Source organism: Phoca vitulina, unplaced genomic scaffold (assembly GCF_004348235.1).
Source record: "Phoca vitulina isolate PV1807 unplaced genomic scaffold, GSC_HSeal_1.0 scaffold21, whole genome shotgun sequence".
Classification (NCBI taxonomy): domain Eukaryota; kingdom Metazoa; phylum Chordata; class Mammalia; order Carnivora; family Phocidae; genus Phoca; species Phoca vitulina.
The window spans coordinates 11,636,724-11,656,360 of record NW_022589724.1 but is presented as its reverse complement, the minus strand read 5'-3'; the positions used below and the strand labels follow the sequence as shown (position 1 = coordinate 11,656,360).

The 19,637-nt window shown below is 40.6% G+C and overlaps 1 protein-coding gene across 5 annotated transcripts in view; it reads right to left on the bottom strand.

Moving 5' to 3' along the window:
* The window catches only part of MUSK (muscle associated receptor tyrosine kinase), an 87,070-nt gene that overhangs the window by 26,941 nt on the left and 40,492 nt on the right, over positions 1–19,637 (bottom strand). For all 5 annotated transcript variants that reach the window (XM_032418753.1, XM_032418756.1, XM_032418754.1 and 2 more), the window contains 2 exons: positions 14,807–14,931; positions 4,967–5,126 (listed from right to left, as the gene is read on the bottom strand). In XM_032418753.1, coding sequence (XP_032274644.1) covers positions 4,967–5,126; positions 14,807–14,931 — 285 coding nt within the window. The remainder of the gene's footprint in view (positions 1–4,966; positions 5,127–14,806; positions 14,932–19,637) is intronic.

Below are 19,637 nucleotides of genomic sequence, written 5' to 3'. Positions count from 1 at the left end.
TGGAAGGAAATGCAACTTCCTGGTTCATAAGGAGAGGTTCCAAAATTTTCCTGACTCCTTTTGATGACTAACAGCAAATGTAAATGAGTCAGAAAGAAGTATATCACATTTCTCAAACAATGCATAAGGATTTAGGCATACACATGGAAGAGTTTTGGGAAAATGAAGGCTGATCTTTATTTTTTGTTTTCCTTCAAACACTAGAAATATCATTAGACCTAATCCTAAGTACTAGACCAGATTTTTCCATTTCCAGTTTTCCTGCTGGGATGAGTAAATAAACAGATGGAGTAAAAGCTTCAAAGTGAAACACAGAGAATGTGACAAAGGAGGCTGTTGACTACAGAACACTAGGGGAGGATGGGGATGGCTGAAAGGAGAGAAAGGAGAGTTTGGGGTAAGGAAGCATTGCCAGAATGTCAAGAGGAGTCACCATGTCTGACTCAAAACTCTGGACTTCTGAGGCCATCAGAAGCCAAAGGAGAGAGGGGCTGAAATTAAAATGGAGAAAGCAGATGCCATATCCAAGCTCTGGGAGGTCTCGGGAGCATAAGACCATGCTTCTTTATAATGATTCTGAATTAAGTGGCTCCATGGGTCTTGTTTTCACCAATGTGGCCTCACTTTCCTGGAATATTGCCTCAGGGAGCACCTCAGGATTGGGAGGCAATTTCCTCACTGATGGCACTGGAAACATTGTGAGGCATCTAGCAGATTTAATGGAAAAGAATGGGTCAAGGAGAGGAAGAGTAAATGGCAGATGTCTCATGGGGTTCAGAGGTCTTATTCCATTGCACTCATGAGACACCCTCATTAGATCTACTGGGGAAATTTTAGGAAAAGTAGGGGAGCTTCAGGCCTCAAAGTCTGTGAGATCCAACAGGAAAAACTGATCAGGGGATAAACAAAAGGATCCTATAGCTTTTTATGAATTAGTTCCTTAAGGGAGTCTCTCTTCATTCATCTTAGTAACAATTTTTTCCATGTGCAGAAGGATTCACATTTATTGGTTCACATACAGCTCCTAACACTTGCTAAATATGTATTGCTGGGCCCATTGGCGAAAGTCAAGTTATTGCTGGTTCCAGCCTACATGACCATTGCCCTTACTGAAGTCACTGCTCTTCATCTGTATTCACCTTGCTGCTGCAGGAGATTTCAAGTCCTCTCTGCTGCTATATACCGGTTCTTGCATTACTTCTACCATCTTTTTCCCCATGCCAGTGCTACTGCTATTTTCCCCCAGGCTACCATTGCCTCACTCTGGTCTTTTCTCAGAGTTGATGCCTAAGACCACTTCTCCCTCCATAGAAAGGCATGCCTTTCTATGCTGCTTGCCATAACTTAAGGTTCTTTCTACCACCAGAAGATACCATTACTTTTTTAGTATTACAGCCTCCACTGTTGGTATATTCCATTTATTAATGGAGTTAGATCAGCTAGGTCAGGGATGAAGGGGTGATGTTGCTGTATATAATATGGTGGCAATCATGCTCTGTAGTCATTTTGGCATCTTGAAGATCGTGTCCATGCAATGAATCTGCCTTGGTGTGATGTAGATATACCCATTATATTAGGTTCTCCTTCTTTATTGCCATAGCACTGACTTCACACTCATCTTTGTACTTAAGATGGTAGGCCCTCTGAGGGTTGCTGCACTAGAGGGGGGAGTCTCTCCCACTTGGTATGTTGCATAAAGGAGGAAGGTAGAGGAAATAAGAATTCGGATATACATTTTATAGATTCCTTTCTCTGGACCAAAATCCTAGAGGAGAGGTATAAATTAAGGAAAAAGCCAAAGCAGAGGGACTTTTCTCTTCTTCTTATTTGGAACTCTAGACGCAAGGAACCTTATAGGCGTTCCTTACTCTGACACGGGATGGCCACATTAATATAAAAATGGTAGCATGACGTGGTTGGGTAGACAGCAGAACTGGGTCAATAGGTCAATAGGTCTGAATCTCTCTTGGATTTTGTATAACAAATGGATTATGCATAACATGAAAGTGATCCAGAAGTTACTTCAGGCCCCATGAGGGATAAGGAAGGAGATGACTTGGAATTCAGCAGGCCTGCCTTCATAGAGAGAGACAGGGTGACTGAGTTGCAGAGGTTGCAAAGTAGACTCTAGAGAGGGCCTTGATGAAGGATGTGACCCAGATGGAGATGACTGTGCTGTTATAGGACGAGCCTCAAAGGTGCTGAGCCAGCCAGGGGCATCCTCTGGGTCCTAACAAAGCCAAGAGATGAGATCACAAGTTCTCCAGCCATAGACTTCACCAGAGAATGGGATAGGGGTTTGTTCCAGAGGTCACCACTGCATGTATCCAAGTCCCTTTTCCCCTGCCATCTAGGGGAGAGGGGCGGAAGGGGAGGAAAAGCCCTGGCAGGGAATTAATACGTGAATGACTGAATAATTACCTAAAATGAAATGCTCTTAAGATTCGCAACATTAATTTTTCTCTTTCACCCTGAGGAGATGTAGGTTAAACTAGATTAAATCAGTTTATTTTCTTGGATTTGAGTATCCATATGTAAATGTTTTTCTCTCTCTCTCTCCACACACACACACACACACACACACACACACACACACACGCACATTATCTAAATAGATGGAGGGAAGGATGGATAGATACTGTAAATAGGTATTTACTTATTTAACATTGGTCGCTGATCAGATATCAAATAAAACATAAGATAGTGAGACTAGAATAATTCCAGGTTATTCAAAGGCATTAAAAATTTTAATTTTTTGGGGCGCCTGGGTGGCTCAGTCGTTAAGCGTCTGCCTTCGGCTCAGGTCATGATCCCAGAGTCCTGGGATCGAGCCCCGCGTCGGGCTCCCTGCTCGGCGGGAAGCCTGCTTCTCCCTCTCCCACTCCCCCTGCTTGTGTTCCCTCTCTCTCTGTCAAATAAATAAAATCTTTAAAAAAAAAAAAATTTTAATTTTTTTTAATCTTCTGGACCTCCTCATGTTCTTGATTTTTTATTTTATCTGTTATTATTTGTTCTAGACACCTTCCTCAAACTCTCATATCTACTACACTGCTACATTCTAGCACATTCAAATCCTATCCCCCTTTTTTTTAAGACAGAGAGGTAGGCGAAGGGCAGGGGAAGGAGGGAGAGAGAGAATCCCATAACCCTGAGATCATGACCTGAGCCAAAATCAAGAGTTGGACCCTTAACCGACAGAGCCACCCAGGCACCTCTCAAGTCCTATCGTTTCTATCCTGATAGGTCACCTGTATCTCTCCCCTTCTCTCTGGACCAATTGCTGCACTTGTCGTTCAGACCTTCATTACTTTTCTAGACTCCTGGGATAGCCTCCTGACTGCATGCCATGCCTCCCAGTCTTTTACACCCAACATCTGCTAATTTGATAATGCATATATCTGACCATATCACTTCTCTCCTCTAAAATAATTAGATGACTTCCCACTGATTGAAGAATACATTCAACCTACTCAGGCTGTTCATAACCTGGCCAGAGCCCACATTTCAAACCCTTTTTCCCGTTCTCTATCTCACCATCATGTTCTCTATCGCCATCATGCTCTAAGCTTGCCAACAGCTTGCTGTTTTCTTCGTCTGTGCTTCTGCAGTAGAACATAGTCAGTGCCGTAATGTATATGGCTGGCTGACTTCCTTTCTAGATTGACAGTCCCTGGAAGGCAGGGACTCCATTGTTAATGATCTCATTTGTTACTTAAGTTTGCATCCTTTATTCTACCTAATGATGGCCTGAATCTAGTATTTAATAAATGCATGTAAGAGTCTTTTATCAACAACAAGGTACTATGTAAGCAATAATTGTTTTATTATTATTTGTTAAATTGAGTTGAATTCACTTTTAGAATTCTCACCATTCTCTAGGAGAAATGATTTCCCATCAGTGGAAATTCTAGAATAATTGATATGATATCTCAAGGTACTATAAGTAGATAGATCCCTGGAGAAGCAGGTTGAAGGAATCCTTAGTTTTAGAATCTTCTCCTTCCTTCAGAGGCATGCTTTAGAAGGCCAGCCTTGTCCAGTGCTCCCTATGTATTTCTCTGTGGTCTCTATTCATCTCATATTAAAATCATAAACATTACTAGAAATTTCCCCATCATGGAAGATCAAAGAAGTGGCATGGTAATAAGACATAGCAGGATCTGGGGAGCTGGCCCTGGGCACAGGTTCTACCAGTGCTTGCCTCACATGTGAGCCAAGCATCTCTGCTGACCCTTGGGCAGTAGACATATTATGAGTATAGCATGCCTGGCATTTCCTGATACAGGGATTATTTCCATCTCTAGGAATTCCACAAATGTTCTCAGAAGGCTTTGGGGCATTTACATTTTAAAAATAAACCTTTATAACTCAACACAAATATCCTAGAAATCCGTATGTCAGCTCTTTTCCTTGAAAACACCTGTAAGTCCTGCTATCACTTTCCTGAAACAGGAAAGGGAAAGACCACAAAGTAGATCGAATACTCCTAAGTAAAAATGCCCTCAAGAAAGAGCCATGCGGAAATTGGCACAACCATGTTAAGTGTCTGCCCAGTTACTCTTTGAGAGCCCTGGAAAGTGTGATTAGCCCCATGAAAGAAAAAAAGAGGAGGAAAGAGAGAGGAAGGAAAGGAAAGAAATGGAAAAACAGAAAAAAAGGAAGAAAGGAAGGAGGAAGGTTAAAAAAGAGGAAGAAAGGGAGGGAGAGAAAAGAAATAGAAATGAACTTCTGGAAGCTGTTACCCCCACCCAGGGGACAAGTATTGGAGGATTTCGTTTTTGAGGCAATAAATCACCCAAGATCAATTATCTAGATCAACCTCTGGTGTGTCCTCAAGGAGGAAGAAATCACCCAAAGGGGACTGGAGTAAGAAATAAAAGAAAAAAGATTTTCCCCCAAATGAGGTGTGGCATAGTGCCAGCTCTCCCCTCTCCTGGAGCAATGCGGTTGTGAAAATCCATCCTACCTGCTATGCTGATGGTGGCCGCAGCCTTTGCAGTGCTGAATTTATCTCCATGCTTATTAGTAGCTATGCATGTGAAGAGTCCTGGCTTAGTGATAAACAGCTGCAATCTTGAGTCAATCACTCGGTCTTTCACACTTTCTTGAATGGACCCAGAAGAAACCTGGTGGAGTCAAGGAAAAAAAACGGATAGAATTAGGTCAAGGATTTCCTAATATGCTGTATCAGTTGACTTGAAAGAAAAAGTATCAAAATTATGGTCAAAGGGCATGTGGTAGATTGCAAAAATAGTCAAAACCTTTTCCTTCCTTATGCCCATGACCTTGCAATGTAGCTTTGTAGCTCTTCCCCCAAGAGGTAGCATCTCTCTCTGTGCTTTGAATCTAAACTGGCCTTGTACTTGTTTTAGAAAATCAGAAACAGACTCGTGAAAGTCTTGCACATTGTGGCTTACTTTTTTGTTGCTCTTGGAACCTGTGACCTCCTGTGACCAACCCAGAGCTAGCCTGCTAGAGGCTAGAGGAGGAGGCATGCATGGCCCAGTTAGCCCCACTGCCCCAGCTGGGAGCCAAGAACAGCTGCCAGATAGACAAGTGAGGCCATTCTAGATCGACTAGCCCCCAGTCAGTGTGCCAGTCACAGGAACTAGATCAGCCAAGATCACGAAATCATGGCCCAAATCAGCAAAACCACCCAGACAACCCATAGACTTGTGAGCATTACGAAATGGTTAACTCCTGTTCAGTTCCCCACAAATGCACACCAGATGGATGGACGGTTATGAAGAAAAATGGTTATAAAGCCAATTCTGTTTCTGAGGCATGACATAGATCATGCCGTACCATTTAAATCAGAAAGTCAAATGTCCTTGAAGAGCCAGGATATCAATGCAATATTAGCACCCAACTGGCAGGTTAATTTATGTGTTAGTCATCATCCTTTCAGCTCTGTGGGAAAGACAGCTGCCCAGCACTTTCTATGAGGTTGCAGAGTTAGAATTCGTACTCTGGTTATGATAATTATTCTTTAATCGTCACTGTATGAGGGGAAAATGCCAATTTGAGGGAAATTTGAATGGAATGACAACCAGGGAATCAGGCCATGATTCACCTTGACCTTATCTCGGAGTGGCCTTGAAGGATCTCTCTCTGTCCCGTGGTAGGGAACGAGGCCAGGAATAAGAAATTTGGAGCCGGTTATTTTGTTCTTTTGCCTGTTTTCACAGTTAGACTAACAAGGGGAGGGGAAGCTCTGGGGTTAAACCAGCTTGGTTCTTTCTGCTGCCAGGTGGCTGGCTGGTCTTGGATCCAAGCACTCTCTATAGCTATTAAGCAGGGAAGTTTGTCTTTGTCTTTTTATTCCTTCCCTGTACTACTAGTTTCAATCCTTATGATAAAAACTTCATGTAAGCGTCAATTTAAGTCAGATAAAGTATTATGGTGGTTTCCCCAGATAAACAGCTTGGACTTTGTGAGAAATTGACAAGGCAGAGAGAAAAATTTCTCCAAGAGACATACACTCAGTTGGGAATTCAGATAGGATTCATCATTATTGTATTTATCAGAAGCACATCCTCTTATGGATTTGAATCTCCAAGTGAGATAGTAAAGATGGAACATTTTGAAATACAATTTGTTCTCTCCTGAATTTTAGTAACAAAGCAACCATGGGGAAAAAAGCTAAAGGCCTCAAACTTCTATGCTCAGTCAACACGATGTATGCTATTGGGATATTTCATTTATAAATATAATCCCTTTCCAGTTTATAGAAGTGAAATCTATAGAACAATTACCTTCCCCCTTTGCAAGGTTAATCCCACCTTCAGGAAGTAGGTCAGCGTAATGCCTAGGACACAATTGGGGAATGAGTCATCCCCCAAGGTTGACTAAACTAGCCCTATTTTCGTGTTCACACCTAAGAAAGTCATTCCTACACTCCTCTTCAAGGTCACCGAGAACATTCTTGGTAGGGAAGAGGATGAGTTTTAGACTGGCTGACCTCTCTTCTCCTGGACTTCATCAAAGTATTGAAATAGTTCAGTGAAGACACCAACAAGTTACAAGGCTCATTGCTTGATTATGATGTGGCTCCTAGATGCTTTTCCTCCTGTTTCCAGAGGCCTTGCTTGATTCAGTTTGTGACTCATGCACAGCAGGCCTTGTTAGTCATAGTTTGAATTTGTTTTTCTTTCTTTATGGATCATCCTGACCAACAGTGTAGTATTTTTTGATGACCTAAAAATAAAAACAATCCTTTGCCCTCCGTTTTGATCTTTTTGCCCCTCAGGTTCAGATTATTACTGAGTTTTGACCAAGGTATGCCTAGGCAAAACCGAGTACTTAATTGAGGTGACTATATCTGGTATTTATAGTAAGTATGTTATTTTCGGCAAGTCACTCAGCCATACTGACCTGAAGGAGCTGGATAAACAGCTCTCTGCTCTGTATGTAGGTTCTCTTTCTGAGAGAGTGACCTCAAAAAGAGGCAGTCAAATAGGAAACTCTATCATAAATAGGCATACTTATTTACACTTGAGATAATGTGTGTAAAAGCTTTTTTGAAAGTGGCAAACTAGTATTGACCTGTAGAATATTTTTATATATCATTAGTACATTAATAATGCTGGTTTGAGAGAATCTGATCACAGTTATGGATAATCTTGTAACTTCATCATGACTTGACGTTGGCATAGAAAGACCTCTGATGGCTTTGTGTTACACATAGTTCCAGCTTGCTGAGAATACCTGGAGCTATAGGGTATGGCCCAGAAGCGTCCATGTTTAGGGAGATATAATAATGTCTGTCAGTTCGTCATAGAAAAAGGGATAACAGACTGAGAAAATTTTCCATACTGTTTCTGATCAACATCACCATAAATCTTGACCTCTTTCAGTCTGACTGCTGCAATATTCCACATAATATTTTCCAGCTGATATATGTAATTATTTTAATTTACACAGTAAGATGACTCCAAAGCTCATGTACTCTGAACCAAAAATACTACCTTTTAAAAATATGGGTAAAATAAAGGTGAGCCTCCCTTTGAGAAAATTCAAAAGCACAATCTTTAACATAGATAATTTGGTTATTTACTTTTATAAAATTCTTTTAACAAATTAAAATGATTCAACTTTTAAAATATTTTAGAAACTATAATTGGAAAAACAAGAGAGACATGTAATTTTTCTACATTTTTTATTTGAATACCAAAATAATGGAGATATTATCAGTATAACTTGAAATAAATCTTGTTATCAAAATACAAATTTATTTTCTTTTAGAAAAGTAAGCTCTGTTCTAGCCACGTGAAACTACTACTTCCAATGTTGGAAAACAAAAGGAATATCACTACTCACTCTGAAGTTCATCTAAGACTACAAATTTTCATGAAAAATGAATGACATTTCTGTAGGAAGGAAACAAAATAATTCTTGATCACTTTGGGGCACGTGGCTAGCGTTTCTCTTGTTCTAACTGCTTGGGGTTTTAGGTTGTTGATGTGTTCACAGAGGCAGGGAGAAAAGGAGCCTTCACGTCCTTTAGAGTACCCATTACTCTTAGTAGTGCGTTGGTGGAGAGCCACAGTTCAAAGTCTGTTTTATTCTGTGCCAGTTAGCTCCCAGCTCTGCATTCATGTTTGTTCAGTCCACCCAAAATAACACCAGGACTGTGGGCTCTTCCCTGTTCTCAGGAGACTTTTCTGGTTTGCTGCTTGTACAGTAAATGTCCATGATTGCCTCCATTTCCTGTGATTTGTGTCAGCACGAGCAGCATCATCTTGGTTTCTAGTTGGACGTGGGTAGTATCCCCACGACCGAAAGTTGGCTCTAAGAACAACCCTCTCCCTGACCATGAGAACCGCAGATGTACTTTTGCTTTCTTCCTGGAAGAAAGCCACTCTTAGTTCGTTTTATTCCTGTCTTAGAATCTGAGGCAATGGGTCTATTTTGCTTCCTGCTTTTTGTGAATTACATCTTGAATGATTAATTTGGGGTCTCAGTAAGACTGAAACTAATTCGAACCATCTGACTTTTTTATTACTCCTGAACTCCAACAGAGACTAATCCTATATCTTCTAGTTCTAAACTCATATGAGCCTTTGAAAACACTGATTTTTTTTTTTTTTAAAGCATGTGTCTTTCCATTTTCTTTATTCCTGTTTTCACAGAGGAAGTCAAATCAGTAGAGTCCTATCAGTCCACCAGCTTTCTTAGGACATATCTTTACACTACCTTGAGAGGCCAAAGACGACAACAACAGCTTCCACAGAAGAGCCACAAAACAGACTGCCAAATAAGATTTGAATTTTAAAAGATATTTAAAGTTTAATTAGCTTAAAGAACAGGAACTACAGGTTTCTTGACTGTAACTTAACAACATGGGAGACCCGTACCCCTGATGTCATATTAGGGATGGTTTTCTCTAGCCACCTGACACCTCTGTCATTACAAACATGGGAAAATCAGTGTCTCAGAGGCAAGTGGACTTCCCTACAATGAACATTCGCTGAAGAGGGCCATTTCCAACTTAGGTCTGCTAATCCTTCACCTATTCTTATTTGTTGTCCCTCAAGCAACAAGCTCATAAAGCAACATTATTTTGTTTACAGACTCTGTTTTGAAGAGATGCATGGTAGGCACTTAGACAAGATAAATTAGTTTTAAACACAAATTATGAGAGAATAGTTTTGTTCAATTATCAGAAAAGAAAAGAAAAAATCCCTTTAGCACAAACAATAGTGAAAACAAAAATAATAAATGAGTTTAAGCCCTAAAGAGGCTGCTATTGCAGGATGACACTCTTCATTAGTTGAGGTAGCCTTAGAATTTGGCATCTTTTTCCTCGTATACAGCATCCACCAGATTTTCACACAGGGACGTGCTTTGTTTCCCACACACTTCCCTTCCCGTGCCTAGTGTCCTATTGTGTTTTCCCTTCCTCACCTTCTTTTCCTCTCTTTCTTTTTTTCTCCTCATTTTGAACACTCCTTTTACTTTAAAATGCTGCTGTTAATATATTGTAATACGACAACAGACGGACACTGCAACCAAGATCCTAAAAAGTTGAAGAGAGACTATCCTGAAGGATATGAAAAATGCAAATAGCCGAGAACCCCTTAGATAACTCATCAAGGTTTGAGTTGTTTAGCTGTAGTGAGAACCATCCTCACCCCACCCAAGGGACTGGTTAAAAAGCATCCCATCTCCTTAAGGTATGAAAGAGGGTCTTCAAAAGGACCACCTGGAGGGTTGGCATATGTCCCCTGCTATGTAGTAAAGGGTTAACTGTAAAGTGGACTTGAGGTGCTCACACTCTGCACATTTGAAAGAAAGGACTGGCCTTTGACTTGCTTCTAAGAGATAACCTCTCATCCCTTGGAAAATCCTGCCTCATGAGAGTGTCTTTGTATATCTGAGACCATGAGCCATGCCAGATAGTTTATGTTACAGTGCAAATTATGGTGAATAGCTCTTTTTGTTCAGCAGGGACTCTAGGCTATACTGTATCAGTTTGACCTTTGGAAAGGTTGGAGACTAGCTAAGGTCATTCGTGTGAACCCTCCATGCTTTTGTAATTGACCCTCAGGAGAAACCCTGGACACCATGGCTAGGTGAGCTTCCTTGTACAAGACGTTGTGCATGTTGCCATCATTGCTGGGAGAATTAAGTGCTCTCCATGGGACTCCACAGGGAGAGAACAGCTGATTACCCACTACTGAGTTTAGTCCGTATCCTTTCACTGTAATAAACTATAGCCATAAGGATAATGGCTTTCCTGAGTTCTGCGAGTCCTTCTAGTGAATCATCAAACTTGAGGGTGGTCTTGGGGACCCTGATACACCTGCAATTTGTTGACACAGCAGAGATGTATCTGATACCCACCTGTAAAATCTGAAGGGAGAGCAGGCTGCATAGTAGCTCCAATGGAAGAAGCAAAGAAGGGGGCAGCTCTTTTCAGTGGTCTGGATCTAAGAGTTTGTGGATATACAGGTTCTATAGAAGATCTGGTTTGGAGTTATTTTGTCTTCCCCAAAGATCTCTTTGGGGCATTGATGGGACCCTACAGAAAGACTTCCTATCAATTAACAAATTGGGGGCTAAGAGGGAGATGGCTGCTCTGAGGAAAAATGAGTCATTGGGGTTCATCTTGAATATCCCTTGATTTCTCAAGAATCATGAATGTGTCCATGATGGAAAGAGTTGTTTTAAATACTTTTCAGGCACCATGTTGGAAAGCCAACCTAAAAGAGTGTCAGTTAAATTAGAACTTTTCTACTTCAATTACTGCTCCTCCCTTCTTCCAACCCCAAACCTGTAGGAGTCTTAAATAGCAGTTAGGAAGTAGGGGAAGAGTGAATGAGTGTGAGAGAAGAAGCTAACTGCAGGACTGTTGTGGAAGGCAGGTGGCATGCATGCAGTTGTCTTAAGAAAGGTAGGCTGGCTCCATCTAGAGTGTTCAAGTGTGGGGGGTGAGTTTGAGCCCCACATTGGGTGGAGAGATTACTTAAAAATAAAATCTTAAAAAAAAAAAAAAGGTCGCATCTGTGAATTGCAGTTGGAAACTTTGGTTATTACTTAGGGCTAGGCAGTCAGAATTACTAAATTGGGATGGTGTTTGTGATGTAAAATCACCTAAAAGAACTGGAAAAGTCACAGAGCCTGCTTGGGGTAGGCCTCAATGGTGAGAAAAGAACCCACCCTGCTGAAGAGACTTAAAAGAAACAGAAGATATTAAATGAGGTTGTAGTACATTGCAAGTCATGCTCAGCATCCGAATTACAAAGATAATCTCAGCCCACATGTTTAACTGTCCTTTACCCAAAATCCCAAAAGATAAATCAAACCTAAAATTAGGAAAAATAAATCTCTAGAAAGGTGGAAGGATAGCATAATCAAAGGGCCAGGAGTTTTCAGCAATTTCTGGAAGATACAAAGAGATGTGACTGAGTTGATAGAAAAATTAATATCAACCAAGTCACTGAAACCTTAAAGTTCACTGAGAGGAGAATGGATAAATTTTCCCTATAGAGTCATGGAAAATTCTAGAGTTCAGATAACAGGGCTGTAAGTAGGAGCAGACTTTGAGTCAATAAAGTAGCAGAAGAATGTTATGAATTATTATGAGTGCATATAGCACTAGACTGAAGCATCTGTTCATGGGCTAGAACTCGTGAATAAGATTTTCTTTAGTGGGTTCTTGTGGGGGATATTTATGGTAGACATTAGGACTACCTAGTTACATAGGACTCCCTCTGTCCATCCACAAAAATATGCAGAACATAAAGATTAGAAAGATTGTAGTTTTAAAATAAATTTATTTAATAGAGGTGTAATGAACTTCTATTACAACTACATTCTTCCTAATCTTTATGTTCTGCATAGAAAAAAATGTAGAGAAGAGAGAAACAATTATTAAAGATACAACAGAGGAAAATGTCCCTGAGTTTAAGAGAGATTTGCATCTCAAGTTCCTCCCTTTGAGTTCTGTATCAAAAGAAAGTACATCAACTTGCCAATTGATTCTGTAGGGCTGGCATAATATTGTTAACAAAACCTGAACATGATAGCCCAAAAAAACTAGAGTATTCCCATTTTTGAAAATAGATGCAATGATCCTAAGGAAAATTACAGCAAATTGAAAGAACACACAAAAAAAGAGCAGCATTTTTAAAGAATGAAAAGGAAACTTTCCAATTTAAAGTGAAAAATTACATGTTTGTCACAAAGTTAAAATAATTAATGACAAGGCATTTTATTGAATTTAACATATACTTATGTTAAAAACATTTGTTAAATTAAGATTAAAATAAACATCTTTAACCTCATAAAGAGTATCAGAAACTAGGGACCGAATTCAAACCAAACATAGACAAGTGGTTAAAGTCTATAAAATATAATTATGACAATAATCCATGAAAGAGTCTTATTTCCGATATGGTCAGCTGGGTTATCAAACCAATTCTCACGCTGAAAAAAATTAAAATTCTGGAAAAATGTTTTTACCAGATATAACAAATTTAGAAACTTTTATTCTAAGACATTTTTCCAACCCAGAAAAATTTGTTTCCTTTGAGGAGTAAGGAGACAGAATTCAAAACTCAGGTTCCATAAAGATGAGAAGTCTAATAAGAGATACAATAAACCAAAATCTCAAAGAACCAGATATCAGGGAGGTTATCAACGTGAACTACAAGTGAAATAGCCCACATAGCATTGCAGGCTGTGTTATAATTATCTGGGATGACCAAGGAGCTTCAAACCTTGAACTAGGTTTAAGATGATCCAAGATAAGCTGTTGTCTCTGGTCCTTGGCAGAAATAAACAAAAATTCTTTCTGGAGAGAAGTATCTTTATCTGGACCTCAAATTAATCCCTGACCTTTTTTCCCCCCCTAAACAATGAACAGCATGTAGTCAAAGATATTTAGGCACACAAGGAAACAAAGCACAATGAGTAAGAGTCAGCAGGAAAACAGATAATATAAAGAGACCTAAAATGGCATCCTATCCCACTCAAATAAAAGCCAAAGTTGTTCCAATGCTCTGCATAAGCTTATATGATCCATAATTCCTAAACTCACCCCTTACTTCTTTCCTCTTTGCTCACTCACCTCTGGTCACACTGACCTACTTGCTATTCCTCTGACATACCTTGTGCAACGTTATCTTAGAGACTTTCCCCAGGGTTCTTCCCCTAGTTATTTACATAGCCTCCTCCTCAGCTCCTTCAGATCTTAGCTCAAATGTCTTCACTTAAATGAGGCTTCCTTGACCACTCTATTGAGAATGGAATCTTTCTCTTAAGATTGCACATTCTGTCTCATTTTCCCACAGTATTTGACACTGTCTGCATAGAATATTCTCCTATTTGTTTTATTTTATTGTTTGTCTTTCCCCACCATAATGGAAGCTCTTTGAGGGCAGGGAGCTTCACTTGTTTTGTTTTGTTTTTTGAAAATACTACTTTATTTTTTTATTAGTTTCAGAGGTAGAATTTAGTGATTCATCAGTTGTATACAACACCCAGTGCTCATTACATCAAGTGCTCTCCTTACTGCCCATCACTCAGTTACCCCCACCCCCCACCCACCTCCCCTCCAGCAACCCTGAGTTTGTTTCCTAGAGTTCACTGTCTCTTATGGTTTGCCTCCCTCTCAGTTTTCATCTTATTTTTCCTTCCCTTTCCCTATATTCGTCTGTTTTGTTTCTTAAATTCCACACATGAGTGAAATCATATGGTATTTGTCTTAATCTGACTGACTTATTTTGCTTGTTTCGTTTGCTCTTGTATCCATTATGCCTAGAATAGTGCCTCACGCCCAGGAGATAATCAGTAGATATTTGTAGAATGAATAAATGAATGTTTGTATGTAAAGTGCTTAGAAGAGAGTCTGGCACATAGTGATCACTTAATATATGTTATTATTATCTGTATAAAAATGAATTCAAGAATGTTAAACTGACGGTTATGGGTTCCAATTCTGGATTACTTTTCATCAAAGTAGCCTCCAGGTCCAGTGAACTAATTCTTAAGCTGGTGAGTTTTGTGAAAATTATTTTACTTGTGTGGGAAGGAATTATTACCTCTTCCCTTTTACACAAAAGCATAAGGAAAAATTTGATTTTCTACTCTTCACTTACGACACAAGGAAAGAAGCAAACCCACGGAGTTCAATTTCTAGGGCAGTGACTTCTAAGATGAAAATCCTAGAAGGCTTTGAACAATGGAGGTGCAGGTGGGACCAATGACAGAGATCAGGGTAACATCATAAATATGTGGTCTGTCCTGAAATTCCTCTCCAATGAGTCTTCCCCAGACAAGTCCCCATACAGATGGCACTCACAGCATTTCCGTTTTCAATCCAGGTGATGGTGGGGACAGGGATGCCTGTTGCTGTACAGCGCAGAGTCACAAAGGAGCCAAATGTGACATTGTGGGATTCAGGAGCCCGCAGGATTCTGGCAAAAACTGTTAGGAAAACAGAAGTGGTGAGTGACTCCTATAGGGAATGCTCAAGCTGGAGTGGTCTTTTATTTATTTATTTTAAAGATTTTATTTGTTTATTTGACACAAAGAGAGAAAAAGCACAAGCAGGGGCAGCAGCAGAGGGAGAGGGAGAAGCAGGCTCCCAGCTGAGCAGGGAGCCTGATGCGAGGCTCGATCCCAGGACCCTGAGATCATGACCTGAGCCACACAGGCGCTCCTGGAGTGGTCTTTTAAAAATGCAAATCAAATCGTGTTCTCCTGTGTAAATTCCTTCCATGTTCCCTCTGTATTCAGTATAATACCAAATGCCATGCCCTGGCTTCTAAGCCATTTATGCTATAACCCTGTATTTCTCACCATTCAAGGACACTCCAAGCTTATTCCCTCCTTAGGAGCTTGTCCATGCTTTCCCTCAGCCTAGAGCACTCATCCCCCTGATCTTCCTGTGGCACGTTCCTTGTATCATCCAGTCTCTGGTTAAGTGGCATTTCCTCAGAAAGGCCTTCCTTGACCACCCAACATAAGGTATAACCTCCCGCCATTCACTTTTCATCATCCTGTTTTATTGTCTTTACAGACCTTACCACTATCTGAAGTTATTTTATTGTCTGCCTCTCCCCCACCCCCGTAGATTGTGAGTTTTCAGCAACCAAAAACCTAGCCTGTTTTGTTCAGTACCTAGAAGAGTGCCTGACCAAAGTAATAGTGTTTAATTGAATTAATGAAATAATTAATGCTTTATATCTTCAAGTGTATCATAGTGGAGGACAGAAAAAATTTGTCCAACTTTTTAGAGAATGAGATGAGCACATTGGACCAGAAAGAAAGAAATATTTTAGGTCAAGTGTGAGCAGGAGAATAGGTAATTAATATTCCATTCTGAGACTGAATCCCTACTGATTAATTAAGAGAAAGTTCGGGGAAGATATGATTTGACAACTGAATCCTTTTTGCAGATTCTAATTTTAGATTTGCAGGTTCCGATTAATTCAATTTCCTGTTTTTTGATATTGAGGACTCTAAGAGATGGAATCCAGAAGAGCATGTTAGAAATACAGTGTTGGGCACAAAAGCCAGAAGAAAGAAAAAGCAAGGAAGGCTCCATCTTTAAGGCAACAGGTGGTTAAAAAAATGCATCAAATGTTTAAAATGTAGCTGAATCTGCCCGGCAAAACAAAACTGAGCCTGCTTTTAAAAAGTTCTGTGGTCTAATTACCGACCTACAAAAAAAGAGGTTAAGGAACAGGTTAAACAACATTATGGGGATGCTATTCATTCAAATCCAGAATGTAGACAATTCAATAGGGCAAATTATTTAGTTTTCTCAATAAGTAACTTGTACTGGGTGGGGCGGGGAGAAAGAGGGAATTGTTATAGAGTTAAAAAGACTTTAGAGGCATAACCCAAATGCAAGGTGTGGATCTTGTTTGGAATCTTATTCAACGGATCAGATGTAGAGAGATATTTTGAGATAATTGGGTAACAATTGCACAGTCCTGGTGGTAAATGGTACTAAGAAATTAGTGCTAATTGGGGATGGGTGGAGTAATGAACATAGTAATGTGATTATGTTTTTTTAAAAAAATCCTTTCACTAACGTGCATATTGGTTGATTGAACTAATGTCTGGGATTTGCTTTAAAAGAAACCAGCAGCAATAACATGGTGGTGGAATCGAGGAAACAAAATCGGTAGACTGTTGATTATTGTTGCTGGTGGGTCATGAGAACATGGGGGTTCACTATAGTACTGTATCTACTTTTTCTGTGAGATTGAAAGTTTTATAATAACATTTTAAAAAATTGCTGTGAGCCTACCCACAGCTCCAGAAAACATGGGATGAGACACACACTTCTTCTGCCATTTAAATAGCATCAAGTTTTAGAAAACCCCAAAACTGAAAAAAAGTAAGGCTCTGAGGAGGAACATTTGGCAGAGGCATTGGTCCTAAGAGCCTCAGAAATATCTACAACAGTTTTTTTTTTTTTTTATTAAAGATTTTATTTATTTGAGAGAGAGCAAGCCTGAGGGGCAGAGGGAGAGGGAGAAGCAGGCTCCCCGCGGAGCAGGGGGCCTGATGCGGGACTTGATGCCAGGATCCTGAGATCATGACCTGAGCCGAAGGCAGACGCTTCACTGACTAAGCCACCCAGGCGCCCCTCTACAACAGTTTTAGATCAAAATTCTATGAGGGATGATTCTAAGTTGAAACAGAATGTGGGAAAATTTTCCCTAGCAGGTGATATATAGAGCCTGAGAAATTTCTTAGCAGAGTGAGTGGCGGTAGCCATAGCGGTCAGCAGCGTTGGCTCCAAGAGTAAGAGGCCCTGGGTGGTCTTACAGGGCACCGTGCTAAGAGGGGCCCATGCTTGGTTTAACGTTCTGCTGTCCTTGCCTTGAAATTACTCATGATTTTTTAATTAAAATCATTGTCATTTGCACGTGGCCCACAAATTACGGAGCCAGTCCTGCTAGTCAGGGATAAACATGCCACCTTAAAAGAGGAAGTGAAGCCTGTCCCTCGACTGAAGTTCCAGAAAAGCCGGGCTCCAAGGTGAAATAGGAAATAAAAAGTTGCATAATGAATGAGTCTGAAGGAAGTGTCAATCAAGACTAAGTGACCGAGGCTGTCCTCACCGGAAATTCTAAATTTCCCAAGAAGACCAGCCAGCGAGGAGGCAGGGCACATTTCTTCCAGATTTACCAGAGTGACACACGGTGACCCATCTGACCACCTGATGGGAGATTCCTCCCAGCTTAGCCTAAGCTTACAGGTTGTACACTCTCGACAACCGACAGAGACTGACCGCTCTCAGGTATTTTCTCCTTTTCTAATGTTTTCTGGCAACAGTGATGGAGACCTGGATTGCACAGCATAGCTGAGTCCACGTTCATCCTTTGGTTGAAAGAACTTGTTGGGGTTGCAACTATACTTGTGTGTCTTACGTTTCTTGAGTGTGACACTACTGTACTCATCATCTTATGGTTCCCATTGCCTCTCAGAATCTGAACACAGCAGGATCTTTTAGAGATTGGGAGTGGGATTATTTCAGTCCCACAGGTACTGGAAAAGTGTAGCCAGCAGCTGCTGCAGAGAACTGTGTACCCTTGAACCTGAAAGACCCTTCTGGCTAAAGAGAAGAAGACTAAGAAATTGGAGAATGAAATCTAAACACTGTTTCTGCTTTAGTTTATAGAGGCAAGAGTTTTCATTTGGGGACTGTAAATTCTTCCTGGAAATGCAGTAATAAGGGAGGATTTATTTTGTTCTAAGTTACAGCCTTTTTTTTTTTTTCCTTTTGGCTAGTATTATATTATTTAGAATATCATTTCGGCTCACTGCAGAACTTTTGATGATCTATACTGCACAACACAGCTAAGCATAATGTGAGATGGTGAATAAGATAGAGTCAACATGGCCTTGCAGTGAATTTACTTAATATACTGCTCTGTCCCATATCAGAACCTTCTGGGGGGGGGGGTCCAGTGGGGCACAGGATGGTACATGAAGGAGCACTATTGGCATTTGCAGTGGCTTCCTGAAGGTGTGACTGTGCTGATAAATTTCTGGTCTCCTCCTCCAAAAGGGCAGATATACCCTCGGCTGAGCCAGGGTTTCATTGTGTGATGAGAAAAACACCTTTTAAAAAAAACAAAGTTTTTTTTTTTGAGTTGCTGCCTTAGTATTTTACAGTATGATAACCCTGCCACACCCAGAGTCTAGACATTTAGATAAGGACTTGAGTTTAGGATGTCCATCATAAGTTCCCACTTTGCTTTTCCTGGGCACCTTTTAAAATAACCACTTAGAGTAAAGCCTGAGAAAAGTTAGTCTTCTCCGTCCCAATCACCTCTAAGTATAGGTTCTTGCTATCCCACTCTCTGTCTCCTTCTCTGTGGCTGGGGTCAGAGGACTTCCCTTCCCTGGGCTCAGAGCATGCTCCCCAGGCCCTGGCTTCTGGGATTTGTAAGTAATAAATCTTAACGATTCTATTTCCTTTGTGTGGGTGTGTTGAAACTACTTCAATCACAACGAACCCATGGGTTTCACTTCCCCAAAGTGGGAGCTGGGATGCTGAGGGAGCTCCTTGCAAGTCCATGTGGGTGGCTTGTGCCCCCTCATTCACCAGGTCACAGTCTATATGCTCTTAATTCAATACACCAGCTCCAGCTTCTCCACACACATTGTTAAGTCCAGTGGGTGGAGAGGGAAAAAGGCCAGGAATAAAAGGGAAGCTGTTTTTTGCATACCCACATTCTTGTCAAAAGATAAAATAGGAACTTGCCCCCTTTTTTCAGTATTGAAAGATGGCTTCCACCCTTCCTGCCAATTTCCCCCTGCCCCCAAAGAAGGTCACAGATGTCTCCTTATCAAAATGTTTCTCAGCACATTCCCTTACCCTTGTTTGTGGTTCTTCATAGCATTTATCACCATGTCATAACTATGGATTTGTTTGTTTGTTGGCTGTCTCCTCCTCTGGAATGTAAGCATCACAGGGCAGAGCTTGTTTTGTTCATTAACACAGGCTGACTGATAGGTAGATAGAGCCCTGCATGGTACATAGCAGGCATTCAATAAATATTTGTTGAATGAGTGAATGAATCAATGAATGAATGAGTGACTCTTCTGATTGGTGAGATCGGAGAAAGGGACTTGTCTATGTTATGAGTATTTCAGCCCTCTTGGGG